Below are 27668 nucleotides of genomic sequence, written 5' to 3' on the forward strand. Positions count from 1 at the left end.
CCTCCTCCTCCTCCCCAGCCGGAGCCGGCAGCACCAGCGGCCCGCGTCACGTGACTCCGCCGGGGCACCAGCGAGACGGACGCGCCGCCGGCGGCCAAACCCCTCCCCAAGCCCTCAACCAACGAGGCGAGGGAAAGAGAGGCCCTTCCGGCGCGGCCAGGAGAGCGGCGCCTCCCGCTAGCCCCTGAGCCCGACGGCTCCCAAACGTCAGTCCTCCTGAGGGCCAGCGAGAATAAGGGACGCGTCTGCCCGGAAATCGCGAAGAACAGGGAGGGCGTGTAAAGCGGCATACTCTTTATCCCTTCCTGCGCAGCCCCCGCCCTCGGGGGCGGAAGGGACGTGCGACCCCTTGCGACCCCGGAAGGAGTTGTGGGCCGCGCGGAAGAGTTCTGTTCGTGTGGTCTCCGGCGTGATATCGGGGAGGACAGAATCGTGATTGTTAGCAGCAGGGTTCCGGGGTCGGAGCCAGAAGCGGAGACTGGACTGGAAAACGTTCCCCGAAGTTGGGGGCCTCTGGAGACAAGGGGGTACCGTGAAGGAGATAAATGGAAGCAGTTCAACTAAGATCTATTAGATAAACATCCGCTAAGCACCTACTCTTTGCCAGGCGCTTTGGTAGGCGCAGAGATAACAAAAAGAGGCGAAAGACAGTGCCTGCCATCAAGGAGCTTACAGTCGAATGGGCTTGGGAGCGGAGCCAGGGATGGGCCTTGGATGAGCCAAGAGATCGGGGTGTGAGCAGGCACTCCCGAGGCCGGAGCCGAGGTGTCCGCCGCACCCGGACGTTCCAGCATCAGATCAAACCGTACCTTAAAGGAAAGCCTTCTTCCATCATTTAACTTTTTCTTTGGCTTCTGCCTTTCTTGTCATTTGGGAGATCTTCTCAACTTCCATTAGGGAGAGGCAACAGACACTTTTTTTAAAAACATTTTTAATTTTAATCATTAGGTCTAGTTTCCCAGTATTGGGACTTCATAGCACCATGACTCAGGCAGAAATTAAACTATGTTCCTTGCTGCTCCAAGAGCATTTTGGAGAGATAGTGGATAAAATTGGAACTCATCTTATCAGGACAGGCAGCCAACCATTGAGAGCGATCGTCCACGACACCGGGACATCGCTAGATCAGGTAAGTCGGCAAAATACCTGCTTTGCCCTACTCGGGAACTAAATGAAGTCTTGTTGGAAGGGGACTTGACTTCCATGAGCACCCCTGATCACCCTTGATAGTCAATAATAATATTTATTAAGCAGCTTCTTGTGTGCTGGGCACTGTATTAAGCGCTGGTGATGCAAATAGGAAAAAGAAAAGAATGACAGGCCCTGCCCTCAGGGAGCTTAAAATCTAATCGGAGGGGGCAGCTAGGTGGTGCAGTGGATAGAGCACCGTCCCTGGATTCAGGAGGACCTGAGTTCAGATCTGGCCTCAGATACTTGACAGGCTTACTAGCTGTGTGACCCTGGGCAAGTCACTTAACCCCAATTGCTTCATTAAAAAAAAAATCTAATCGGAGAAGACCACACACAAAAGAAATCTGAAGTGGTGGAGGGAGGGGGAGAGGGTGGAGAAGTCCAAAATGAGCTGCCTCCCCTTCTTAAATGGAAGTGGAGGAGGAGAAGGTGGCTCTACCTTCCAAAAGAGGGACAAAGGGTGCTGAGTACCAAGGCTGATTGGATCTTGTAAGATTTCCCAGTGATGTTTACTTGGAAGCATGATAGAAAAGTCAGAGAATTCCAAATTGAGAGCAGCCAGGTGGGAAATGAGAATATGTCAGAGGATTATGGTTCTATAGCTGGAAGGGTCCTTAGGAGTTATTTATTCCAACTTCTTTATTGTACAGATGAGGAAAGTGAGGGCCAGAGAGATTAAATGAGCTTCCCAAATTCCTTGGGGTTCTAAGTGATAAAACCAAGGATGTAGACCTAGCACTTCTTTGTCTAAATCTGGCCCTTTTAGCACTATACCAGACTGCCTCTCAATCCTAATCTGCACCTTATTCACTGTGAGAATGGGTATAATTTTAGCCTGCAATTCTCAAAACTTTTTAGGCCCAGGACCAATTAACACTCTTAAAAATTATGGGGAACTCCTCCCACCCCCAAGCTTTGAATATCTATTGATATTTAGTGATTTCAAAATTAAAACATCTCAGTATTATTTTGAAAATAGTTTTGACCTCAGAGACACACCTCTCCCCGCCAAGGGTCTCAGGACCTCTAAGGGTACCTAGACTACACTTTGAGAACTACTGACATAAGAAAAGATGATATGGGGAGAATGCTTTAAAGGGAAGGGATCAAAGGACAGTCCTGTGATGGGAACGTTTTCTATTTTTACTTTTGGTATTGTCAGGAAATGTCCTGGCAAAAGGAGAGCGGGGCTTTCCTAGCAAATCACTGCTGAAATTCTTGAAAGTCTAAGTTTGCAAAGTGCTCTCTTCAACTTCACAACATCCTTGGGAAGAAGTTGCTAAAGGTATTATTAGGCCCATTTGACAGAGAAAACTAAGACTTGGGTTGACACCTGCTAGGTCATATCGCTAGTAAATCAGACATGCTTTCTCTTCTCACCTCTGTCTCTCTGAATCCCTGGACTCAGCTCCAGTGCAGGAAGCCCATCCCCAGTCTTCTCTCTTCACTCCCTTCCCCAGTCTGCTAGAGCCTTCCCTTAATTTTATTGACCATCCACTCTGTGTGTCTTGTGTGTACTTCTTTAGGTACATCTTATCACCACCACTGCCACCCTCACCCCCACCCTAAACACCTTTCTTTGTATCTTCAGTGCTCAGCACAGCACTTGCTTGGCATGTGGTAGCACCGAGTAAGTGTTTTTTGTCTGGCACATATCCACTGCTCCATGTGTGGCCTTTCGGGAATACTAGAAGTGTGATCAGCTCTTCCTGTTCTCTCTTGGGCCTGCCTAGGTAAAAAAGGCCCTTTGTGTCCTTATCCAACATAACCTGGTGACGTACCAGATACACAAACGGGGGATTGTGGAATATGAGGCCCACTGCAGCCGGATTCTGCGCATCCTCAGGTATCCCCGCTACATCTATACAGCCAAGACTTTGTACAGTGACACGGGAGAACTGATTGTTGAGGAACTGCTGCTCAACGGGAAGATGACCATGTCAGCCGTGGTGAAGAAGGTGGCCGACCGACTCACTGAGACCATGGAGGGTAAGTCATCACTGGTCTGGCTATGGAGCCTCAGCCATCACAGCCCAGCCCATCTGCTCTTTACTGTCTCTCGTACAGATGGGAAAACCATGGACTACTCAGAGGTATCTAGCACATTTTGCCGTTTAGCAGACACACATTTTGTACAGCGATGTCCCCTTGTTCCTGATACCCCAGAAAGTGCCGATGCTCAGCCACCACCGCCTGCCCCGACACTCAGCATTAATGAGAAGGACATGTACCTGGTTCCCAAATTGAACCTTATAGGTAAGGAGTCTCCTGCCAAACATATCAGGACTTTTGCCGCATTGGATGTACGTATTCCCTCACCCTATCAGAAAGTGTCTCCTTTTCCCTTGGAGCTGAGACTTAACTCTTCCCAGCACCTTTCCCTGTTGGTCACCTGGTGAAAGTCGTCTTCCATTTTCTGGGGCTCTGCAACTTTCCCCCCCAAGTAGCCACATGTCTGTAGGAGACTGAGACTGCCACCCACATCTTTGTGTTTGGGCCCCTTCCACTCACAGAGGGACCATAACTGAATTGTCTTGGTCTGGCAGGAAAAGGAAAGAGGAGACGATCATCTGATGACGATGCAGTGGGGGAGCCCAGGCCTAAGCGGCCCAAACAGACAGCAGAGAGCAAAGAGGTAATTGTGCTTCCTAAGGAAGGCAGTGCTACTCAGATGAGAGACAGTGAGAGCCCGGCCATCACTGACCACAGGGCACTGTTGGAAGGGGCAGACCGACAGAGAATGTTCTATTCCCAGATGGCTCTGTGCGCTTTCCAGGATCCTTCTGTGCTCTTAGAAAGGGGTTCGTGCCACTCATGCCTGTGCCTAACCCTCCTCCTTGGTTCCCTGTCCCTCACTCTGCCTCTCCACCCACAGCCCACTCCAGATGATGGCATTTACTGGCAAGCCAACCTTGACAGATTCCACCAGCATTTCCGGGACCAGTCTATTGTGAGCGCAGTGGCCAACAGAATGGATCAGGTATCTGAAGTGGACGGGTGAGTGGGCAGGAGAAACACTCCATCAGTATTTGCTGCTTGTGACTTCTGGTGCCAGGCCTGAGCCCAAAGGATGTTAGGGGGGAATTCTGAATGTCAGATCATGTTCCAACAGACCAGCAGCGAGATTGTTCGGACCATGCTCCGAATGAGTGAGATCACCACTTCCTCCTGTGCTCCCTTTACCCAGCCCCTGTCTTCGAATGAGGTGAGTGCCTTAGTTCTGCCATTGTCTTACAGCAGCTTCTTTTCCTTGGATTAAGCACCTATTTTGTGTGGGGATCTATGGTAGTGCCAAACCTGCTGTACAAAGATAAGATGAAGTTATTCCTGCCCTGAAGTAGTGTCCCTTCTGCCCTGGAGGCATTCTGTTCACAGGGAAGTAAAACAAAGGATATTAAATAAATCAAAGCTACTAAACCTTAAAGCTGCACTATAGCTGTACAAAATACCTTGGAGAGGGAGGGCAAACTCAGAAAAGAAGAGACCTAGAAAGGCACCTGAACCGTGCTTGGGAGGAAGCTAAGGATGCCAAGGGGCACAGGTGAGGGAGGAGCACTTTTGGGATGGGGGTGCTGCCTGAGCCAAGGGGCACAGCAGTTTGGCCAGGCTGATGAGATGAGTGGGTGAAGAGAGACAGACAAGAAGGCAGATACTGAGATCAGGGTGGGAAATGTTTGTAAATCATATGAGAAACCATAACTAACGAGATAGGTTACAGGTTAAGTCCTTGGCGTTCCAGCCTACAACTTTGAATAGCCCACAGCCTTGCCTTTTTCCCCTCCTTCTACACAAGGGACTTCCCTTTGAGATCTCTGTGGGCCTGGCTGTTCACTCTGTCTCTTCAGGGCATCATTATCTTAACGCCAGTGATTCCTAAGAACACAAACCTACCAGCTACTCTTTGTTGCCCTCCAGATCTTCAGATCTCTCCCCGTTGGATATAACATCTCTAAGCAAGTCCTTGATCAGTATCTGACTCTGCTGGCAGATGACCCAGTAAGTCTGACTTTTCCCTATAAATATTTTTCACCTGAAGCATTTCTGCCCTTGACATCTGGTGCCATTCTCCACCAATCCTGGGCTTCCTTCCACTTGAACCTGTTCTAATAGGGTTGCCTGCCCAAAGCCTCTGAGCACCCTTGCTCCATATGATGCGGTTGGGGGCTCTCCAAAAGGTTCAGTCCCTTCTCTCCCACAGCTGGAGTTCGTCGGCAAGTCAGGCGACAGTGGCGGAGGAATGTATGTCATCAGTATCCTTCCGACGCAGATGCATAGACTAGGCAGTCCTGGTTAACCAGATGTGGTCCCTTCCCTTGGGATTCAGAAAGAGACACAATTAACTAGAACACTGAATCTGGAATTTTTTTCTGCACACTGAATTTTTCTTTAAAGAGTAATAACAGGAAAATAACCTGATAGCCAGAATTATTCCCCAAAGAGCGGCTTCTCACATGAGTCCTGGGGTCAGCAGAGACTTTGCCATGTTCTCTACTTAGCTTCATAATGAAGTACCACAAGACTCTAAATCATCCAAGAATGACTGCAATACACAATACACTGGGAACTTAAGAAAGATTTTCAACCAAAGCAAAACATAAAAGACTTTTCTAGTTAAGGCCTAGTCTTTTTTTTTTAAATGTACTGTTAAGAACACCCAGTCAGTGAGGATTCCCTTGAACCAGGGCTTTACCACACTCACACAACATGAGCAAAATCACAAAATGGACTGTTCACAGCCCCCTCACTTGAGATCCCAAATCCTATTTCCCATAGTCTTGGGAACGAAATGACAAGTGACTGGTCCAGTGCCCCGTTCCCAGAACACACACATGCACACACACAGCCAGTCCCAGGCTCTCTCCAGGGCCACACAAGGCCTAAGCTAGCTCAGTAACCTTAACGCTCCCCACCCAGACCTCCACAAGGCATTGGCATCACTGGCCATGGCAACGCTGGAGTCCATCGTGCAGGAAAGGTGAGATGTCCTGTCTGTGTTTGGGAACAGAGGAACGCTGTCACCCTCTTCTTTTTCCTGTCCCTCCTTCCCCCTACAGGTGATGTTTATTCCTGGGCCCCCTGGTAAGCAAAAAGGAACCTGAGAGTCATGTTAGCAGTCGGGGCCAGTTCTTTGCACACACCTTGCTGCATAATCATGGGCTGGGTGGGGATCTTTCCCCTGAACCCAAACAGAAATCCCAGTTCTCTGACACCAATTTACATGCCTCCAGTCTGGTCACTGGCTTAGCATCTGTTTCCCAAGCGACCATCGGCAGATCTTCTGGAGCTGGGAAGGACCATGCCTTCCCTGCTCTCCACTCTTACTAAAACAGAACAGCCGGGGCAGCTAGGTGGCGCAGTGGATAAAGCACCGACCTTGGATTCAGGAGTACCTGAGTTCAAATCCGGCCTCAGACACTTGACACATACTAGCTGTGTGACCCTGGGCAAGTCACTTAACCCCCATTGCCCTGCAAAAAAATAAGGAAAAAAAAAAAAAAAAACAGAACAGCCACACTGAGAACGAGTGGCAGCCCCTGCCCGCTGCGGGGAGGCAGGGCTGGCCCCAAGGTCTCCTAGCTTTGGCTCTTCCGCCCTCTTCCAGATTTGGGTCTCGCTGTGCCAGGATATTCCGGCTGGTTTTGCGGAAAAAGCACCTGGAGCAGAAACAGGTGGAAGATTTTGCCATGATTCCCGCTAAAGAAGCAAAGGACATGCTGTACAAGCTGCTGTCGGAAAACCTCATCTCCTTACAGGTAACCAGCGCATGATGATTGCTCTGCCAAACAGGGGCGCAGCACAGGTGAAGAAACCTGAGGGGTGAGCCCCAGAGAGCACGGCCCCAGCGGCGCCTCTGCCAGGACTTACCAAGCTCCTTCCCCTGAGGTCTGAGAGGAGAAGTCACAGGACAAGCCATCGGAGGGGGGAGGTTCCCTGGGGTTGTCAGTCAGCAGTATATTGAGGCTCCATCCTATGGAGGACTGTGTGGCAGGCCCTGGGATGGGAGGAGGAGGAGGCACGGGCTGTCCCCAGAAAGCTCATGCTCTGTCAGTCAACAAGCATTTAGTAAGCACTGTACTGAGTGCCGAGTATTGTGTCTGGAAGCTCTGGGCATACACAGAAAGGAAACAGCCAGGCCTCCCTCCAGGGAGCTCCGTGGAAAGTCAGGGAGACAACATGCACACAAAGCACAGGCACACAGAGTGGTCACAGGACCAGTGCAGCTGAGCTCCAAAGAGGAGGCACTAGCAGAAAAGGGGGCTGGGAAAGCCTGCTTGCAAAGGCTTGGATTTTAGCTGAGAAATGAAAGAGGCCAGGAGGTGGAGGTGAGGATGAAGGAGACCTGGAAGAGGTGAGGAAGAAGGAGGCTAGGGGTTGGAGGTGAGGAAGGAGGCCAGGGATAGAGGTGAGGAAGAGAGAGGCTGGGGGGTAGAGGTGAGGAAGGAGGCCAGGGATAGAGGTGGGAAAGGAGGAGGCCGGGGATAGAGGTGGGAAAGGAGGAGGCTGGGGATAGAGGTAAGGATGAAGGACGCCAGAGGTAGAGGTGAGGAAGAAGGAGGCCAGGGGTGGAGGTGAGGAAGGAAGCCAGGGATAGAGGTGTGGGGAAGGAGGAGGCTGGGGATAGAGGTGAGGATGAAGGACGCCAGAGGTAGAGGTGAGGAAGAGGGAGGCTAGGGGGTGGAGGTGAAGAAGGAAGCCAGGGATAGAGGTGTGGGGAAGGAGGAGGCTGGGGGGTAGAGGTGAGGAAGAGGGAGGCTGGGGGGGGGTGGAGGTGAGGAAGGAGGCCAGGGATAGAAGTGTGGGGAAGGAGGAGGCTGGGGGGTAGAGGTGAGGAAGAGGGAGGCCAGGGGGTGGAGGTGAGGAAGAGGAGGGGGGGTGGAGGTGAGGAAGAAGGAGGCCAGGAATTGGAGGTTAAAGACGAAGGAGACCTGGAAGAGGTGAGGAAGGAGGAGGCTGGAGGTGGAGGTGAGGAAGGAGAGCATTCCAGCTCTTATTTGGAGGACAGCCAGTAAAAATACACAGAATCAGCGGGGGCAGCTAGGTGGCGCAGTGGATAAAGCACCGGCCCTGGATTCAGGAGTACCCGAGTTCAAGTCCAACCTCAGACACTTGACACCTACTAGCTGTGTGACCCTGGGCAAGTCACTTAACCCTCATTGCTTTGCAAAAAAAAAAAAAAAAAATGCACAGAATCAGGAAATGAGTGTCTAGTACCAGGGCTAGCCAGAAGGCCAGTATCACTGGATTGTGGCATGAATCAAGGGAAATATGGTGTATGTATGAAGCCTGGGAAGGCGGTGTGGTGTGGTGTGGTGGACAAAGAGTGGGCCTCAAAGCCAGGAAGATCTGTGTTCAAGTCCTGCCTCTGGCACCCACTGACCGTGCAGAGTCTATGGGCCACTCTCAAAGTAAGTGGCCAGGAGGGGGCTGACCTGCACTGCTGAGCACTCCTGGTGGGGAGCGCCTTCCGCATTGGTGACGGTCACAAATGAGACAGAGAAATGAGTGAGTGAAGGATATTGGCCCAGGTAACTGCTGCCTCTAACCCAAGGACCAGATAAGTGATGAGAAAGCAAACACCATGGGTGCCAGGATGACTGTTGTGCCTTCTCTACCAACAGGAGATCCCCAAAACACCAGACCATGCGCCCTCTCGGACCTTCTACCTGTATACGGTTAATTCCCTGTCTGCCGCTCGCATGCTGCTGCGCCGCTGCTACAAGGTACCTGCCCGCAGTGTCCCGCACTGGGGTGCCCCTTGTTTCACCCTTCTCCTCCCAAACTGCTGCTGGGCTGGGCTGGTACAGGGTGTCTCTCTTCTCTTCCCAGAGCATCGCCAACCTGATAGAAAGGCGGCAGTTTGAGACCAAAGAGAACAAGTGAGTGGCCTTTTAGTTCCTGGTCCCCATGGTCCTGGGTTCACACTACAAAGTGACTGTCACAGCTCTGAGAGGGGGGAGGGTTGAGAAAACAGTGGATGGAAGGAAAAGGAAAATGCAGCTTCAAAGAGCCAGCTGTGCGTGACTGGGGCTCCTGAACCCCAGGGTCCTGGTGGGGAAGCATAGGTCCCCTTCCTAGCAGCCGCTCTGGCCAGCATGCAGGGATAGGCTGTAACTGGAGAAATAATGTTCCCTTCAAACTTCACGTGAAATGTACAAACAGGACATTTCTGTATAAATCCCTCATGTGCAGGCACGCCTGAGGGTGCTCTCCATCCCCAGGTGGTTTGTGGAAGGGTTTCCTGGAAGCGGGCACATTCAGGGTGGGGGTTTTGCATACCAAGCCAGGCATAGCACCCCCAGTGGGTGGTCGGTCATGTCTCTGTGGCGCCCTTCATGCCTGCAGGCGGCTACTGGAGAAGTCCCAGCGGGTGGAGGCCATCCTCGCGTCCATGCAGGCCACGGGGGCCGAAGAGGCCCAGCTCCAGGAGATCGAGGAGATGATCACGGCACCTGAACGCCAGCAGCTGGAGAGTCTAAAACGCAACGTCAACAAGTGAGTGGCTCTCTCTGAAGGAGACTTGATTTGTTCTTCATGGCCACACATGATCATAGTTAGATTTTCAGACGCTCTGGCCTTGGAAATGCTTTAACCTCTGTTTCCCTACTTGATCCTCACCACACCCCTCATAGGGTCAGGTCAGTGCCTTGGACTGTCCCTCATTTTGCATATGAGAAAACCAAGGCCCAAAGAAGTTATAAATCTTGTCTGTGGTCATATGCCTCAGAAATGGTAGAGGCAGGATTCACACCCAGGTCCTGTGACTGCAAGCACAACCCTCTACCCACTAGGCAGCACTGCCTTGCTATCCACCCTGCCCCTGTGCCCTCTGCCAAATCCTTTCAGACATGCTTGTATCTCTCTGCAGGTTAGACGCCAGTGAGATCCAAGTGGATGAAACCATTTTTGTGCTGGAGTCATACACAGAGAGCACCATGAAAAGAGCCTGACTCAATGGGAATAAAAGGAGTGATGGGTCTGTTCTTCCTGCAGGACGAGGAACGGATGTGTTGTGTCATTGGTTATGCACCTACACTGGCTCACCTCCCAGCCTCCCCTGCCCCATGTACTCCCTCCATCAGGGACTGATGACCTTCAGCATGCTCACCCAAGGTTTGCACAAAGGCACATGTTCTGTGGCACTAGCCACTGATGCCACCACCTTCTCCTGGGCATCGAGCTGTTGTTGCCTGCCCCCTGGAGTTAGGATGACAGCACAGCCACTACTCCCCTTCACTGAGGGCTATCACACACACACACACACACACACATGCCCCAGCCTCCCAGGAATGGCACCAACTCTGAAAGGTTGCCAGTCTTGTCTTCTGCCTGTAGGTGCCATCGTTCATCCTCATCCCCAGGCCCACAGCAGAGTGGATCCTGCTCCATGCTTCTTTCATTCCTGCCTTTGATCAGCAGCGACTGGTGCATTAGGAGGCAGCTAAGTGGTTAGGATACTGGACTTGGAATCAATCAAACCTGATTTCAGACACTAGCTGTGTGACCCTGGGTCAATTATTTAGCCTCCCTGGGGCCTCATTTTCCCATCTGCAAAATGAAGATTTGACCGATAGGGTCCACCTGACCATTGTTCTGAAAATCAAATGAGATAATAGATATGAAGTACTTTGCAAACCTTGAAGTGCTATATAAATATTAGCTAATATTATGATGTCTCCTGGGCTTGGAGCTGAATCCTCAAAGTGAAGGACCAAAGGCCCCAAAAGGGGGAAGATAAAAGAAGATGCAGCTTCCAACCAGAGGTCAGCCCTAGCCCCACAGGGAACAATGGCTTTTCAGAGAAGGTGATACTGCCTCCTGCTCCCCTGGCTTCCTTCAAGCCCCAGCTAAAATCCTACCTTCCTACAGGGAGCCTTTCTTGACCCCCTCAATCCTTGTGCCTTCCCTCTGTTGATTATTCCCAATTCATCCTGTCTGTAGCTTGTTTATGAATAGTTTTTGTGTTGTCTTCACATGAGACATTAGCCCTCACCTCCCCCAGAGCAGGGACTGGCTTTTGAGGGCTTAGCTTAGAGCCTGACATGTAGTGGGTGCTTAATAAATGTTAACTGAGGTTTTCCAAGCACAATATAAGTACAGAGAGGTACAGGCAAGATAGGCAGCCTGGCATCAAAAGAATAGGATTAGATTAGGAATCTGAAAGCTGCTGCTGCCCTTGTCTGCCCTTCAGTCAGTAGGTAACAAAAGGTGAGCCTAAGGGCCTCATTTTCCTTATTCATGAAACTCTAATGTCACCTGCTCTGCCAACCTTAGCGAGTATATGAGGAACTAATGGGATATGCTGCATGTGAAGACATTTAGAGAAGCAGGCAGTGCAGTACTACTTTTAAGGGATTAGAAGTAGTAGCGTGGATAAGGGAAAGGCCAGGAACCCAGAGACCTGGCTCGTCAATTAGCCACTACCCTGACTGTAGGCAAGTCACACCTTGAGCCTGTTTTCTAGTTGTTTAGACATTTTTCAGTCACATCTGACTCTTTGTTACTTCATTTGGGGTTTTCTTGGCAAAGATGCCAAGTGCAAAGATGCTGGAGTGGTTTGCCATTGCCTTCTCCAGCTCATCTTACAAAAGAGGAACTGAGGTAAAAAAAAAGTTCAGTGACTTGCCCAGGGCAAGTAAATGTCTGAGGCTGGATCTGAACTCAGGAAATTGATCTTCCTAACTTCAGGTCTGGCACTCTATGCACTGCCTCCCTAGCATACCTATCCCTTATTTATTTTACAAGAATAAGTAAGTTGGGTACCACAAGTCAGGAAGTACTAGCTGTATGACCCTGGGTAAATCACAACCCTGTTTGCCTCAGTTTCATCATCTGTCAAATGAGCTGGAAAAAGAATGTCAAACTACTCCCGTATTTTCAAGAAAACTCTAAATGGGGTCATGAAGTCAAACACAACTCAACATGAGGGGCAGCTAGGTGGTGCAGTGGATAGAGCACCGGCCCTGGAGTCAGGAGGACCTGAGTTCAAATCTGGCCTCAGACACATAACACTTACTAGCTGTGTGACCCTGGGCAAGTCACTTAACCCCAATTGCCTCACTAAAAAACAAAACAAAACAAAACAACTCAACATGTACATGGTCTCTAACGTCCCTTCCAGTTTAAACTGATGTGTGCACACATGTGTAATGCACACACTGGTTCCTTGGCAGGCTTCTTTTTGAGATACCACTGTCATCTACCCATTACATACAGGTGTGTCCCTGAGCCCTCTAATCTACCCTTTTTTGATGATCTTGTCATACAAAGACTCTGATCATTTCTATGTAGATATCTTCTTTATATATCCAGTCCTCTTTGGGCAGCTAGGTGACACAGTGGATAGAGCATTGGCCCTGAAGTTGGAAGGACCTGAATTCAAATTTTTTCGAAGCTCTCACTCAGTGGCAACAGTCTCATAATTGGTCTCATTTCCAGCTTCACCTTTTCTCTAAACCATCCTTGATACAGCTGCCAGGCTGATGGTTCAAAAGTACCCATCTGCCCAGGCTGTTCCCCTGCACAAAAAGCTTCCATAACTCCCCCATCCTACAACAAACTATGAACAGCTCTTCGTCCTTAAAAGCCCTTGACAACCTGGTTCCATCTTTTCTAGGTTAGGTTCACATAATGTGTCACTCAAACTGTCAAATGTGCCAAACTGCCCTGTTTGCTGTCATTCCACCTCGCCTTGGCCCCTGCCGCTTTTCCTTGAGATTCCTGCCTCCGATGCTCAAGGGGAAAAAAGGAAATGTGTGCCTAGCTCCACTCTTCTACAAGTGACCTTTCCAGTTATGAGTCGAGTTCTCTCTCCTACTTAGTTTCTCATCTATTAAATAGGTCTAATAAAGCGCCTACTTCATCCGTCATTGTCGGGATCAAAGGGAAGAACGTGCAAAGAGCCTTAAAATCAAAATGCCAATGATTAAGTGCTGGAGACCGTCCCCGTGGTCCTCAAGGAGTTTCCATTTTATTGAGGTAGAATACATGTACACGTACACGTAAAAATACATAGGTGTGTGTTAGGTTGCCTGTGTCTTCAGGGGGCTTTCAAGCATAACTCCGGGAGGAGTGCCTGACACACAGTAGGCGCGTTCTGTGACAGCCTGAGCAAACGCCTGGCGATGGCCTGACCTAGCCTGGCGCCCAGTGCCGCGGGCCGGGAGTCCGCGGGGGGCTCCGGCTGCGAAGGGCTTCTTGTGATCGCAGCCATGATGGGGCGACCGCGAGGTCGCCCGGTGCGCTGAGCCCTAGGACCCGGTCCCCGGCTGGGGGCCACGTGGCGGGAAGGCGGAGGCGGTGCGGCCTCGGCGCCCGCCCCCTCGGAGCCCACCTCCCGCTCCGGGCGCGGGGTGGGGTCTAGCCCGGCTCTCGTGCCAGGCCGGCCGCCAGGGGGTGCTGCGTGAGCCTCTTCCCGCGACTCCCCGGCCATGGCGCAGGCCCGCGTGCTCCTGCTCCTCTCAGGGCGCCCGGAGCCCGCGGGGTTCGCGCGGAGCGTGTGCGGCCTCCTGGGCCTGGGGCCTGGCCCGGGGCCCTGGCGGGTCTACTGCGGCCTGGAGCGGGGGCGGCTGCTGCTCTCGGACAACTCCTTCTCTGGAGCCACGGCTCAGCTCCCGCTGCAGGTCCGGCCGCCCGGCTCCCGGGGAAGGGGGGCGGGGGGTGGCAGGAGAGAGGAGGGGCCTGGAGCCGGGGGCGGGGGGGGTGGTGGTGGAGGAGAGCTGCGGGGCGGGGCCCATAGTAAGTGGGGGACAGGGGGAGGGCCGGTCGGGGGAGGAATCTGGAGCCTGGAGAGAGCGCCCTGCTCAGTGACCGCGGCTTCCTCTCCCCCCCTGCCCCCAGCGCTCCCCGTTCTGCCCCTTCTCGGCCCTGGAGCAGCAGCCTCCGGGAGCTGCGGGGCCGAAGCTACCGCTGGACCGAGGGGTGGACTTGGGTGTGGCTATCATCCTGCAGTCCCGTGATCAGACCGTGCTCCTGACCCGGAGGGCCGCGACCATGCACACGGCCCCCAACCTCTGGGTCCCTCCAGGTGAACACCCTGGGTGCCTGGCACCCCAAGCCCTGGGAGGGGAGGCCGGCGTGCTGGGAAACTTCTCCCCTGGCCCTCATGCCATCCTTTCCCCACCTCGATCGGCACAAACATATTTCAGCGGGGGTACCCAGGATGGGTGTGGAAGAGGGACCCAGGCACCCCCGTAGTTGAGGATTTGGGGCTCCCTGTCGCAGCTGGGGAAGAGGAGCTGAAGAGTGAATGAATGGGTCCCAGACTAGGGCATACAGTCACCACCCCGTTGTTATTGTAGGTGGACACGTGGAACTGGATGAGGAGGTAACTCCAGCTGTTAAGCCCTGAACTTGGAGGAGTGAATGGATGCCTCCTGTCCTGGACCACCCAGCGTGGCCCCGAAACAACTGCACTGGAGGGGGGAGGGAGCCCTGGACTTGGTGGGGAACCGGAGCAGCCTAGCAGCTGCCTCTTCCAGATGTTAGATTTGGCCGGCCACCTGACTCTGTCTTCTCCGACCTCCAGCTGCTGCATGGGGGGCTTCGGGAGCTGTGGGAGGAGACTGGGCTGCAGCTGCCCCAAGGCCAGTACTCCTGGGACCTCCTGGGACTCTGGGAGGTGAGAGAGTCCATGGGGAGACTGCTCTGTTCCAGAGCCCACTCCCCAAACCCCTGAGCACTGAATCAGCCCTCTGCCCTAGGGGAACAGTGTAGGGCACCCCCACTTCATTTTAATACCTCCCTGCCCACCAAGGCCCTAGATGTCTCTTCCTCCAAATAACCTGTGACCCTTTACACACACACACCCCTACTCCTCTTACATTTTGACTGTTGAGAAACATTTGGGGATGGGGAATCTTATCTAGAGCCAGGAAATCTTCACTTGCTGTGTTCTCTTCCCCCCCCCCCACCCCAGTCTGCCTATCCTCCCATGCTGAGCCAGGGCCACCCGAGATGTCACCATATCGTTCTCTACGTATTGGTAATTTCCCAGGAAACACAGCAGCAGCTACAGGTAGAGTTGACAGTGGGGTAAGGAAATGGGGCTAAGGATAATCCAGAAGTGGGTCTATGAATAAAAACCTGAAGGGGCAGCTAGGTGGCGCAGTGGAGAAATTACTGGCCCTGGATTCAGGAGGATCCGAGTTCAAATCCAGCCTCAGACACTTGACACTAGCTGTGTGACCCTGGACAAGTCACCCTCATTGCCCCGAAAAACATAAATAAATGAAAGCCTGGACAGTGGAGAAAAGCTCTTCCCATGTCACACACACACACACACACACACACACACACACACACACACACACACACAGGCCCTCTGACAGATGATTTCTGAGTCAATTATGCTCAAGGGCCACTGATGGTAAGTGTCCGACCCCCAGGAAAGGATCAAACCAAACCAGGAAGAGGTCAGCGCCTATGCCTGGCTGAAGCCAGATGTGTTGGAGGCAGTGGCAGCCTCTGAAGATGGATCAGAAATGACTGAACCTCTCCCACCATACCTGCCACCCTTTGTTCAGTAAGTAGGGATTGCTCCCACCAGTCTTACCCACTTGGGTCCATGTATGCCCACCCTATTAGAGTCTTTTGGCCATCTCTGGGAAAAGGCCACAAAGCCTCATTCTAATCCCAGGAATGCCTTCTGTCCCAGGGCCGTGGAGCTTCAGGGAGACGTGACCCAAAGTCTAGACCTGCCGACATCTACCCTGCTCCGGAATTCACTGAATACAGAGGAGAACGAAGAGAGGGTCAGCATGGGAACCAAATATGCCCTTAGCCTATGGCTCCAGCATCTGAAGAGGTAAGGGAAGAGATGTGTGTGTGGATCTAGACAATGCTTAAACAGAAGGGCAGGGCAGAACACTGTTAGTAGAGAGGGGAAGGAACCCTGAACTTAGAATGGAGACTTTTGATTCCAACACCCATCAACCTCATGATCAATCTGACTTTCTTCCTCTGTAAAATAGAGATATTGGCACATCCTCCCTCAGGGGTGAGGAAAATTCTCAGTAAACTCTCTAAGTGCTCTGTGTCTGTGTGTAGGAGGTCATGAGGTCTTTTTTCTCCTACTACCCTGACCCTAGGTCCTCCGAGTCTCACACACACCCCTCCCCAAAGCCAGAATCGGAGTGAAACTCAAACCATCAGAGGAGACGGATGAAGGCTTCAGTTTCCAAATACAGACACCAAGAAAGTCAAGTAGATGAGGCACTCTCCATTTCCCTATGGCCATACATAGGATTCACAACCTTTATTGTCGGTGAGAACATTGCTACAACTTTGGAAATATGAAATTAAATTAAAACAAAGGTCATAAAAGAGGAAAGGGTGAATTTGGGGGAAGGGGGACTGTCTCCTCCCCCCCAAAAGGTGCAGAATGAGTTCCATGACCATAACTCTCTAAGACTATGGATCCCACTAGAAACTCAGACCCCAGGAGAGGGAGGTCTTGGGGAATCATCATCAACTTAAATATATATATTTTTCTATTTATACATATATATATATTTATATATATATATATATATATAAATAGAGAACCAGGCAACAGGACAAAACCCTACCTCCTCTCCCATCCCAAACCTCAGAGAGGCAGAGGAGGTAGATCTCATCTCATCCTCAGTCAGACTGAGAAAGGAGTAGAGGCCATCTTTGGAGTTTTTTGGTTTTTCTCATTTATGTACAAAAAAGCTGCAACTGAAAATAGAGATCTCAGGCCACGTCTGTCTCTTCGTCCATCCGTCCCACATGTGGAAGGGGGGTGAATGGACACAGAAGAAATATCGAGGGGGACTGATCAAGATTTCCCATCTATCCATCCACCCACTCACACTCACCCCCTCCCACTCCAGCTGTTTCCAGTCTAGATCTGAGATACTCAGAGTGGTAGGGGAAAGGAAGAAAAGAATGGAAAACCATCCAGGCCCAACAACACTTAGGCACAACTCTTACATCTTCCTGCCCCATCTTGACTTACGTGCCTCCATCTGAAGAGCATTTCCAAAAATAAAACCCAAAATGTCCTTTTAAAGAGGTTAAATATTAACCCATTGGGTGCCAGCCCTGCCAGGCAGAGAGGGGCCAGGAGCACAGGTCCATGAATTTCTGGCCTCCAGCTGGAGCCCCTGAGAAAATCAGTTCATGGGGCCGGGGAACAGGGCTCCCCTGCTGTCCCCAGTCAGTGCTGGAGGTGGGTGAGGAGGTTCAGAATCCAAGAGTTTTAGTCCAGGGAGATAATGTCTGGCCGACAGCCAGTCAAAGAGGAACCTGGTGGGAGGGGTCCCCCGTGTCCATCCCTCAGGGCACCCGCAGGAGCCACGATGCTGCTGACTCGGGCAGGAGGGGGTGCTGGAGGGGAACCTCTGTGAGAGCTCCCCAGCACAGGGGCCAGTGGACCCAGGAAGTGGGAAGGGGTGCCCCGGTACTGGAAGAAATGGCCAAGGGTATCCTGCTCATCTATTGAGGTGATGACGGAGGGACTGTAGTGCTGAGGGGGAATGGGGAGAAAACATTTAGGATTTTAATCCCCCCCCCATCTCCTACCCCTCAAAATACTCCCCACATCCTATACATCCTAGAGAAGGCTGACTAATCCACTTGAGAGTTTTTCTCCCAAAAGACTTTCTCAGCACGGGTGTGAGAGCTTTTATCTCCAGCTAGAGCGGTCCCACCACCTCTATCCCACTCTGATGTTGTGGGCGTTTAGAAATGAATGGAATGTCTGGGCATGGGAAGGGCATGGCCTGATATATATGGGGGAAGAGTGGGGGATGGAAAGAACTCTGGGACCAAGTGCATTGGGATCTCTAGGTTCTAGTTCATTCTAACTAGCCATATGACCTTCTGAGCCTCCATTTCTTTCTCTTTTTTTTTTAAGTGAGGCAATTGGGGTTAAGTGACTTGCCCAGGGTCACACAGCTAGTAAGTGTTAAGTGTCTGAGACCGGATTTGAACTCAGGTACTCCTGACTCCAGGGCCGGTGCTCTATCCACTGCACCATCTAGCTGCCCCTGAGCCTCCGTTTCTTAATCTATAAACCAAGGAATCTCTTCCAGCTACAAAATTAAAATTCTGTCACTTAGAACCTCAAAAGGAAATAAGCTGCTTGCCCATCACCTCACTCTCATCCCATGTGTCAAAAAGGGATGGAAAGCAGGCTCCTTGAACCCAGAACTGATGTTAGAAAGCCTATAAGAAGCTACAAAAAGGGGGGAAGAAGTGCTTACCTGACTCTCATTCTGAAAGAAAGTAAATAAGTCCAAACCTGGGAGGAAACAGAAAAAGAAAATTCAAAATCATTTTGTATCTGTTGCTATGCTTTCCCAGACGTGAGGATTCCCTGGGAAGTTAGAGATAACAGTAGGTGCAGGGGTTTCTTATTGAGGGACCCATGTTTGGTTCTAGGGCATACCCTGGATTTCAGTCCCCAGTGGAAAGGCTGGTGGATACTCGGGAAGAGGGAGGCTGGACAGGAAGTCGCTGCCCAGGGTGCCCATGGCTGGGCTCCGGAGAACAGATGATGGCTGGTGATTGGTAGCCAGAATTCTGTAAGGAGAGAGGAAGCTGGGGAGATGAGCCATACTCACCCCCCTAGGAAGTCTTCCAAAGTCCATCTATCTCTGTCTGTATCCCAGATCAGCCCAGCTTCCATGCCAGCCCAACCCCTTGCTCCCCTTATCCCCCACATATCCCTGGTGACTTTGGGAGGACTTCTTTCTCTAAACCCTCTGCTCTCCCCAACTTCTTTGTCAACCCAATTCTTTATACCCTTTGCCTCCAGGGGGGCCGGGGATGGCAGCTGAGGTGATGGGACAGTGCTTCTTGGCAGGGGGCAGGTCTTCCTCATCTGAAGAGCTGTCAAGTGTCAAGTCGATGACCTCGATCTTCTTCTTGGACTCCGGGGGCTTGCCCTCAGGGCCAGGGCCAAAAGGGGGGCCTGGAAATATTGGAAGGACTCTCTCAGGATGGGGGTCACTAGTCCATCACTGAAGGCAGAAATGGTCAGACATCATCTAACCCTGAACCTCAACTGGGAATGAACAGGGAATCATCTGTTACTCACCATCTAAGCCATACCCTGGCGTGGGGCAAACCTCTGGAGTCTCCTTCTTGGGCCTCATTGGGCACCAGGATCCATCTTCCATGAACTGGATCTCATCACAGTCAGTGCACGAATTCAGAATCTCCATGAATAATCTGGGAGAAGGAGGAAGGTTATGGAGGGTCATGGGAAGATTAGGGTACAGAGTTGTTAGGATACATCAGCCATGGGCAAGAGGAGAGCAGGAATTTGGGAGTCATGTGAGCTAGCTGAGGAGAGCTCCTGTAGAGAGGGACAGAAAAGAGATCTCCAGGGTGAGTCTGGCTGGGTGGAAAGATCGATACCCATCAGTGACCAGGCTCTCTCTCCTAGGGGGTTATTCCTGTTTCCTGTGTCAGGGGAAGGAAGGGGGTTTATCTGGGGGTCCTGGACAAGTGGAAGCAGGTGGCCATACCCATCTATGACCAGAGATTCATAAGGAGCCTTCTTGTCACAGACAGGGCAAGTCCATGTCGGCTTCTTCTCATTCATCTGCAGGTAGAGGGCGGCGTCGAAGCTCTGTAGGTGGGCACAGGTGAGAGCCCGGCATGGGACAGCCAAACGCATCTTCCCTAACTGAGGAAAAACAGGACTTTTCATCACATTCCCTCTCTCCAGCTTTCTCCTTTCTGGTATACCTTATCTTAATAAACAGAAACCCTTGGAGCCCAACTCAGCTTTTCCACCCCCCACCACTTTCCCATCTCTATGGTCTCTCTCCCTCCAGTACCCACCGGGCACATGAGAGACACCCGCAGACTCGTCGTGGCCACCTCACTGTCAGGGTCAGCTGTCAATTTCTCCTTGACTGAAACGAGACCAAAGCCAAGGTCATGAGATCAGAATACCCGGGGAGGAGCCCCAGGGGCCATCAAGGGCAGAAGAGTGGACGCATCACGAGACAGGGCTGAGGTTGGTAGTCAGCACTTAGGAAAAGTCCAACATTAGGAAAGTTTAGTTTAGAGGAGAGTATAAGGGATAGACTCAGAATCGGTGAGAAGAGAGCAGGGTATTTATATTGTGATAACTCACTCAGTGCCCGAGAGTGGTCTGGGTTCCGGATGCCCTTTGCTCTGAGCTTCTGCAGGAGCGTCACTGAGGTCAGCTGCCTCACTAGGTACACCGACAGTGAATAATTCTAGGGAGAAGGTCAGCATCTGTTTCCTTGTTACCATGGTACTCCCAAAGCAAATCAGGGCTCAGAGGCAGTGTGTTATGCTAACCAATCCCCTCCCCTAAAATCTAACCTTCAGACTCCACATCCCCCATCTTCTTCCCTCCGTTTGTCCCACCCAAAGACCCCACCTGCCCCAGGCACACAGCTCACCCGTCCAAACTCAGATGACCAGTTGACCACAATAGTATTGGGGACAGTGGCTGAAAGTCGAACTAAGGATGTGATGTTGATAGGTCGACTGGGTCTTTTGGGTTCAGCCCCATTCTTGGTTGGGGGAAGATAACCCTAGGGAGAATGGGTGGTGGGGAAGGTCAGGGCAGAAGCAGCCCTGATGTGTATACAGCATTTAGGGTCTGCATAAATGTTATGCCCCTTTAACCTCACAACCACCTTGGGAGGTTGGGACTATCCATATACCCTTTTAGAAAGGAGTATCCCCATTTAGAGGGTGAGAATGTAGGGGTGGGGCTGTTAGAAGAAGGGTGCTACCCAGTGACTGGAAGACTTGGGGAGTGGGTCACTTACCGGCAGAGGACAGAGTTTCCCATTAACCTTGACAAAGAGGTTGGGAGGAAAATAATCTTCCTGGGGACAGCTGGTCTCACAGAGACAGAACCTAATGAAAGATGGGGGGCGGGGGGGGGGGGAAGAGAAGGTACAGAAAGTTACCATCTAGAGGTCTAGCTCCTGAAGCTATGAATCTGCACAGAGGAAAAAATGAAGGGCCAAATCCAGGGATAAGACTGTTATTTCTTCCCTACAAGGTTCAAGGGAGAAACTTCTTCCTTCCATTATCCCAAAGCAAAGATTTATCTTCCCCTAGACAAGGAATGGACATCTCCTCGAAACAAGGCTCGGATGATAGACAAGCAACCACCTGAGATATAACAATGGGATGTAATACAATATGGGGGGAGATTATTAATAACACTTTCTTGAATGAATATATATATATATTTTGGTGGGGCAATGAGGGTTAAGTGACTTGCCCAGGGTCACACAGCTAGTAAGTGTCAAATGTCTGAGGCCAGATTTTAACTCAGGTCCTCCTGAATCCAGGGCCAGTGCTCTATCCAGCTGCCCTCTTGAATGAATATATTTTTAATGTCAGAAAATACCACTCTCCATAGGACATAGGTACTTATTTTGTGGTAAGTCAAGTTCCATGTGTCACAGAAAAGTCCCCAAGGAACAGTAAACACAGGAGACTGAATTTCCAAACCTTCTCCAAGGTACACAGATACCTTTATACCTCCTCTGTCTAGCAGAAGCTACCCCTGCCACCACCCAGAGGGGACACGGACCAATGGGTGATGAGGGATGAGAAGGATATCATCTGGGAGTTGTCTCACCTGAGCTGTACCTGAACTGTATAGTCACACTTGGCCCCAGGCAGCATATCCCTAAAACAGAAAGAGGGAAGGAGAGATTCCAGTGTGTGGGGCGGGAGAAGGAGATAGTCTGGTGAGAGAAAGGAGGGCCTGAAGGAAGCCCAAGGGATGGACATACAGGTGGGATGACAAGACAGATGAGAGAAATGGATGAGATGTCAAGTTGGCTAAGGCCAAGTTAGACAGGAAGGTGGACAGAAATGGCAGATCAGAGCTGGAGTCAAGAGATGAAGACCAAAGGCCAGGACTCAAAAACATGGTCAAGGATGATGGAAATTGGGGGGAGGGGGGGAGTTCAGGTACCTGGAAGCAAGAATCTGCTGCACTTGCTGTGGTGTCAGTGCAAAGGTGAAATGAGCCTCCTCGAACCTCTGGCTGTTTGTGGATGCTAGGGACACAGAGGAGGAAGGATACAGTTATTGAGAATAGCCCACTCAAGTAAGCAAACCTCCCCTGCCTGAGAGCTCAGCCCAACAGAGACAGCACTTTTGGAGGACAGGTTATTGCTGTTCAGTTATGTTTGACCACTGGGTTTTCTTGACAAAGATGCTGGAATGGTTTGCCATTTCCTTCTCCAGTGGATTAAGGCAAACAGGAGTTAAGTGACTTGCCCAGGGTCACTCAGCTAGTGTCTGAGGCCATATTTGAACTCAGTTCTTCTTGACTCTAGGCTCAGCAATCTATCCACTGAGCCACCTAGCTAAACAAGGTTAAGCAACTTGCCTAAGGTCACATAGCTAGTAAGTGTCTGAGGTCATTTCTGAACTCAGGTCTTCCTGATCCCAGAACCAATGTTCTGTCCACTGAGCCACCTAGCTGCCCCAACAACAGGTTAGCTCCTTATTTAGGATGGGACCATAAATGGAGAAGTGAAGAAAAGATGGGGTCATACACATATGAAGCACTTGGGGGGGGGTCTACTGGTTCAGGTTCAAAGGGACAATTCCATACCAAGGGTGGTTGGCCGGATGAGTTCCCCATACACGTCATAGAAGGGGAGTGGCCTCATCGTGACATCAGGGTGGACTGGCTGGGGCAGGGAAGGGTGTACATCAGGCTCACGTTTAGGCCCCCCCAAAAGGGGTCCTGAAGGCAAGAGAGCGGAGGGGGTAGGGGGCAAGGGACCAGGAGGGACGATCGGCGGAGCTCCCGAGGGCAGAGACAGCAGTGAGAGCTCAGAAGGGACAAGGGCCTTTCGGGGGAAACGCCGACGGTAAAGTTCTTTAATCTTCATCTGAACACTGGGGCCGCAGCCAGACTTGAGAAGGTGTAGGGCCTTGGTCAGTAGCTCGTGCTTCCTCCCACTCTTGTTTCTGCCTGCAAAGCCCAGAAGCACCTGGAGCTCAGACACCCGGAAACTCATCACCATGTGCTGGGGAGAAAAAGAGTGACTCAGGTGAGATGGGGTAAAGGGTGCCCAAGTCCAAGACTCACCACAGCCAGGCCTCCCCAACCCCCAAAACCACTCAAGAGATGGAGGATAATTCTACCATTACCCCTCACAACTAGACATAAACAGATGCCCATCCTAAAGGAGACCCTTCTGCTGAGGAATCATGGAGAAGGGCCCATACGGATGAATCACTTCACATGGCCAATTGGAACAACTTGGGTCCTGAAAGAGATGACCCAACCCTAAGAGAAGAGGTTAGAATCTCCCTCCTTGTCTCCCCTCACCCACCCACTAGACAGAGTTCCACTTCCAGGTGTCCCTTCCATTCTTGTTTCCACAGGCCCCACTTCAGTGTCTGCCAACCCCCAGCTCCTCCCCACCACCTTCTCCCACATAGAGGGACCTAAACACATCTCTCTCCCTTTGGTAGCTAACAATAGGCCCGGAAAAGCCAGTATAGACAGAAGAGGAAGTAGAATAGCAACCCTCATCCTCCCCATCATCTCCCTCCTCTCCCCCACCAGAACTCTAGCTTGGCCACAAAGCTCCCAACCCTCCTCTTAAAGCTGCTTTTTCCTCTCTTGCTTATTTCCAGACTCCTAGGTCTATCCCAGTTTTCTGAGAGAAGGTCAAGGGATGAGAAAAAAGAGGAAGGAAGAAGAGTGGGGCTAGGTCCTGGGGGGGGGGGGCAGAGAGACTAGGACCAGGTGGTTGAAGGATCTGTATATAATTCCCAACCCCCACCCATGCCTCATTCCATGTAAGCCTTGGGGCCAAGGCTTCTGGGGAAGAAGGTAGCAATACCCTTCAAATCCCTTTTCACCTTCAGCCTCATGACCCTACCTCAAGATCTCCCCATTTGGGGGGAAGGGAAACTAAGGCCCAGAGCAGAGGGCCCAGAAAACCAGAGAAGGCTGGAATCTGGGCCCCCCCCCCCAAGAACTGGCCTTCCCCCTTCCTCCAGAGCACATGATGTCTCGGCTGGGACCTTCCTTGAAGTAAGGGGAGAAGGGCCAGAGCTGATCCCTGAAGGAAGGAGGAGTGGTTCCTCTCCCCTGCTGAGATCCAGATGGTAAAGCTCTGACCTGATCCCCCAGGGAGAAGGCTTAGAGATGGAGGAGGAAGAGGGAGGGGGATAGCATCTGGGCAGAATGGAATCCTGGGGCCACTGGGTCTGACAGGGGGTACCAAAGACCCCTATAACAGGACCTAAATCGTGGCTTACAAAAGGAGAAGGGAAGGGAATGTCTGAAAACCTGGAGACAGACTGGAAGGCCTGCTTCTTGAGGTCCTATGCAATACAATTATCAATAACGCTAGAATATTTGTAAAGCATTTATCAGAGTGCCTGGCACATAGTAGGTACTTCATCAATCCCGGTTCCCTTTTCCTTTCCCTGTGCAATATTCTCTGCAGGGAAGGAGGGGGGTGGCAAGAACCTAAAGGAATTACCACTGAGGGATTCTACCCAATGGGAGTGTCCTCTTGAGTAACTGGGTCTCCTCATCCTTTATTCTTCCCACGGAAACTCAGTCCCTTTCCTGCACGCCTTGCCCCCCACCAACCAAAGGACAGCTTCGGCTAGACGCTTTTTGAGGAAAGGGGCTGACGATTTCCCCGCCTTTCCCCCCAAATGAGCCCCTCCTCTGTCACTCGCATATGTAGCCTCATCACCTGTAGAGCTGTCTCTTACCTCCACAGTTCCACACTGGCACCCTGACATCGCCCCTCTTACAATACTAGTCATATCCTTCCACCGTCTCAACCGCACACCCCTGCATCTTGCCCCCACCTCTATCTGCCCCGGATATTCCAGTGCCCTCCCAGAGCCCCATCCCTACCTCTCTTCCATCTCCCACAATTCTCTCCCTGTGCCCTCCCACCGCCTGTTCTCTACATCGCTGTGCCTTTCCACAGCCTCATCCCTACATCTCTGTGACTCCAGCGATTTCATGCCTTGCCCTCCTTCAGTTCCAGTCCTACATCTTTGCCTTCTCGCATCGCTCCAACCCTACATCTCTGCCCTCCCACCCACTCTATCCCTACCTCTTTGCCCTCCCACCACCTCAAACCCACACCTCTGCCCTGTCCCACAGCTCCATCTTCTACCCGTGCCTTCCCACAGTACCATCTCCACACTCTTAGTCTCCGTGGCCCCATCTCCCCTGGACCTCTCTAAAGGGGGATATTCCTCCCTAAACCGATGAATGTATGGTACCGACCTCTCGGGTGGTGGGGAGTCTAGAATGAGATAATGTATGTGCATTGCTTTGCAAGCCTCAAAGTGCTGCGTAGATGTCAATTTCGGAGATCGTGCTCTCCCTGCCCAGACAGCCCTGACTCCCCTGTACCCCTGCTCCCGGGGGTTCTAGCCGCAGTTTTACTCACCCCCCCCAGCCCCGCCCCCGTGGCCCTGCCCCCCGCGGGCCCTGCCCCTCCATCCCAGCTCCCGGAGGCCCCCTCCACTGCCCTGCCCACGGCGCCTGCTCCCCAAGCATCACCATCCCCGCCGCCCCGAGCCCGGGACCCCCGCGTCGTCCCCCGCGTCCCTGCCCCCAAAGTCCATCTTCTCCAGGTGTCCTCGCTCCCGCATCTTCCCCAGCCGCCCTCGGGCTCGGCCCCCGGGCCGCCCGCATCCCTGCCCTCCCGCTCCTCCCCCGCTCTCCCGCCGCCCCGCCGCCCAAGCGGGCGACGCTCGGGCTCTGGAGGGTCCGGGGGGGTTAAGGCGGGGGGGGGGGGTCCCGTACCTTTAACTCGCCCAGCTCCGCCATCTTGAGACATCGCAGGCGCCGGAGCCCAGGCCCAGGGACCGGCGCGCAACTCCCCACCCCGGGGCCGGCCGCAAACATCGCCCGCCCCGCCCCGCCCCGTCCGGCCTCCTCTCCCGGCCTCTCCCCCTCCCCTCCCCTCCCCAGCCCCGCCCGTTCGGCTCCGGCCAGGCCACGGCCTCGGCCTCCTCCCCCTCCCCCACAGCTGGAAGCGGCGGCCGCGGCACATCTGGCACGGAGGGGGATGGGGGAGGCGAAGGGCTCGGGGAACGCGGCGGTTTCCAAACCCAGTCTGGGGAGACTCGGGGGCAATACGGCTGGACCCGAACATCGGGGTGTCCCTGCGGGAACGGGTTGGTGGAGGGAGGCTAGACGCGACGCTCGGACCCAAAGACAGACCAGGACCCCGAGGTAAAGGGCTCCACTGGGACCCAGAGCCGGGGCTGGGGGCACGGAAGCAGTTGAAGAGTCTCGGATTCTAGGATTTGGGAGTCTGGATAGCAGGGGGCTACCCAGCACTGCAGGAGATCCCAGGGAGTTGTGTCTGCAGACTCCGGGTCTGGTTTGGGGGAGCTCTGGACTCCTGGACGTGCAAGCCGTGAGTTTTTTCCCGCCCGCCCCCCTCCCGGGTCCCGGGTCCATCTCCACCTCCAAGTTCTGGTTCTGAGTCAGGCCAAGGACCTGAAACCTCGGAGCAGAAAAGTTTGGTGCTGGGGGCGGGACTTACCAGCTCCGGCTCCAGGGAAGGGGAGGGGGCCCCGGGGGCTCCAGGCGCTGGACTGGAAGGTGGGGATAGCCCGAGAGCTAAATCAGCGGTGCTCCCGTGCTCTCCACCGCTCCGATTGGGTCCGGCAGTTCGGACACGGTGCAAAGGAGCTCAGTCCAGTCCTAGACTCCAGCTGGGGCCGCCTCCTTGCTGCCCCCCTCCGGGGCAAACCCGCCAGGGCCCGGGAGAGGGGGCGGGGCTAAAGGCGGACCCCGGGGCCCGGAGGAGGGGGGGCATTAACCCCTTCTATTGACAGACTGAGAGTTAAGTCTAGAAGTCTTGAGTCTGGGTGTAGACATTCCACTACCTCCCCCCCCCCCACAAAAAAATCACAAAAAACAAACAAAAAAAACCCATCCCTTCGAGCTTTGTGGAAGGAACAGTGATGGAGACTTGAAAACTGAGATGGGGAAGACTATGCCCATCAAGTAAAATACAGGTAACCCAAAAAACCTCGAGAAAGTGCCATTCCTCCTACCACGCACTGAGTTACTTGCCCTGGTTATCGTGTATAGGTGAACTGATCAGCTCCATAGAAGCTTGGGTCTAGGGCCCAAAGGGACTACAGAGACATTCTAGTCCTAGCACTTCACTTTACAGACGTGGAAACTGAGACCCAGGGAGGCTGTGCCTTGCCTGAACTAAACAGATGTAGAAATTGTCAGAGGCACGATCTGTAACCCAGACCTGTTCCCTGTGGGGCCAAAGCCCCGTGCTGTTTTCCCAGTAGCCCCATGCTCATCCTACTGAGCTGAATACCCCTTCCTGGGAAAAAACCCAGAAAACAATAATTATGAGTGTACCCTGACGGCCCTTCCCCCCAACACACCTTTCCTGGGCACTAACACCCTCATGGAGGATGAAGATGGGGTGTGTTAATGTAGTTGGCACCTCCCCTGT

At 52.5% G+C, this 27668-nt stretch overlaps 3 protein-coding genes across 8 annotated transcripts; 2 read left to right on the forward strand and 1 right to left on the reverse strand.

The window, feature by feature from the left end:
• Positions 1–403: 403 nt before the first annotated feature.
• On the forward strand, positions 404–10191 carry POLR3C (RNA polymerase III subunit C). Its single transcript, XM_043999421.1, has 14 exons — positions 404–1129; positions 2925–3180; positions 3259–3447; positions 3738–3826; positions 4067–4171; positions 4304–4396; positions 5107–5187; positions 5390–5441; positions 6106–6166; positions 6794–6944; positions 8811–8912; positions 9019–9068; positions 9535–9684; positions 10058–10191. The coding sequence occupies exons 1-14, from the start codon at positions 983–985 to the stop codon at positions 10137–10139; spliced, it is 1608 nt and encodes a 535-aa protein (XP_043855356.1). The 5' UTR covers positions 404–982; the 3' UTR covers positions 10140–10191.
• Positions 10192–13605: 3414 nt separating this feature from the next.
• NUDT17 (nudix hydrolase 17) lies at positions 13606–19934 on the forward strand. 3 transcript variants are annotated; one of them, XR_006356284.1, is made up of 9 exons: positions 13606–13811; positions 14029–14215; positions 14490–14515; positions 14717–14809; positions 15107–15205; positions 15576–15712; positions 15845–15994; positions 16278–16453; positions 19772–19934. XR_006356284.1 is itself a non-coding variant. In XM_044000823.1 (8 exons), exons 1-8 carry the CDS (start codon positions 13620–13622, stop codon positions 16324–16326), a joined length of 933 nt encoding a protein of 310 aa, XP_043856758.1. In that variant the 5' UTR covers positions 13606–13619; the 3' UTR covers positions 16327–16913. The 3 variants fall into 3 exon arrangements, 2 of the variants coding, with proteins under 2 accessions (XP_043856758.1, XP_043856759.1); XM_044000823.1 differs by lacking the exon at positions 19772–19934 and having other exon boundaries at positions 16278–16913; XM_044000824.1 differs by lacking the exons at positions 15107–15205; positions 19772–19934 and having other exon boundaries at positions 16278–16913.
• On the reverse strand, positions 16410–26921 carry PIAS3 (protein inhibitor of activated STAT 3). Of its 4 annotated transcripts, none has more exons than XM_044000820.1 (14): positions 26730–26921; positions 22793–23213; positions 22145–22229; positions 21803–21853; positions 20976–21066; positions 20601–20735; positions 20306–20411; positions 20008–20081; positions 19689–19849; positions 19256–19389; positions 18961–19129; positions 18605–18738; positions 18420–18457; positions 16410–17680 (listed from the first exon to the last, which is right to left on the reverse strand). In XM_044000820.1, exons 2-14 carry the CDS (start codon positions 23208–23210, stop codon positions 17414–17416), a joined length of 1863 nt encoding a protein of 620 aa, XP_043856755.1. In that variant the 5' UTR covers positions 23211–23213; positions 26730–26921; the 3' UTR covers positions 16410–17413. The 4 variants fall into 4 exon arrangements, with proteins under 4 accessions (XP_043856755.1, XP_043856754.1, XP_043856753.1 ...); XM_044000819.1 differs by lacking the exon at positions 26730–26921 and adding an exon at positions 25982–26080; XM_044000818.1 differs by lacking the exon at positions 26730–26921 and adding an exon at positions 24928–25064.
• Positions 26922–27668: the final 747 nt, after the last annotated feature.

This window comes from Dromiciops gliroides, chromosome 4 (genome assembly GCF_019393635.1).
Source record: "Dromiciops gliroides isolate mDroGli1 chromosome 4, mDroGli1.pri, whole genome shotgun sequence".
Taxonomy (NCBI): Eukaryota; Metazoa; Chordata; class Mammalia; order Microbiotheria; family Microbiotheriidae; genus Dromiciops; species Dromiciops gliroides.

What these genes read in the sequence shown, in the direction of transcription:
- POLR3C (XM_043999421.1), top strand. Translation starts at nt 983, where the DNA reads ATGACTCAGGCAGAAATTAAACTATGTTCCTTGCTGCTCCAAGAGCAT. An exon ending in TCCCAAATTGAACCTTATAG is followed by an intron (nt 3,448 to 3,737) that starts GTAAGGAGTCTC and finishes TTGGTCTGGCAG; the next exon opens with GAAAAGGAAAGAGGAGACGA. An exon ending in TGCTGCGCCGCTGCTACAAG is followed by an intron (nt 8,913 to 9,018) that starts GTACCTGCCCGC and finishes TTCTCTTCCCAG; the next exon opens with AGCATCGCCAACCTGATAGA.
- NUDT17 (XM_044000823.1), top strand. Translation starts at nt 13,620, where the DNA reads ATGGCGCAGGCCCGCGTGCTCCTGCTCCTCTCAGGGCGCCCGGAGCCC. An exon ending in CGGCTCAGCTCCCGCTGCAG is followed by an intron (nt 13,812 to 14,028) that starts GTCCGGCCGCCC and finishes CCCTGCCCCCAG; the next exon opens with CGCTCCCCGTTCTGCCCCTT. An exon ending in CAACCTCTGGGTCCCTCCAG is followed by an intron (nt 14,216 to 14,489) that starts GTGAACACCCTG and finishes TTGTTATTGTAG; the next exon opens with GTGGACACGTGGAACTGGAT.
- PIAS3 (XM_044000818.1), bottom strand. Translation starts at nt 24,981, where the DNA reads ATGACTAGTATTGTAAGAGGGGCGATGTCAGGGTGCCAGTGTGGAACT. An exon ending in CATCCGGCCAACCACCCTTG is followed by an intron (nt 22,230 to 22,792) that starts GTATGGAATTGT and finishes CTGTGTCCCTAG; the next exon opens with CATCCACAAACAGCCAGAGG. An exon ending in GAATCTCTGGTCATAGATGG is followed by an intron (nt 19,390 to 19,688) that starts GTATGGCCACCT and finishes TCCTTCTCCCAG; the next exon opens with ATTATTCATGGAGATTCTGA.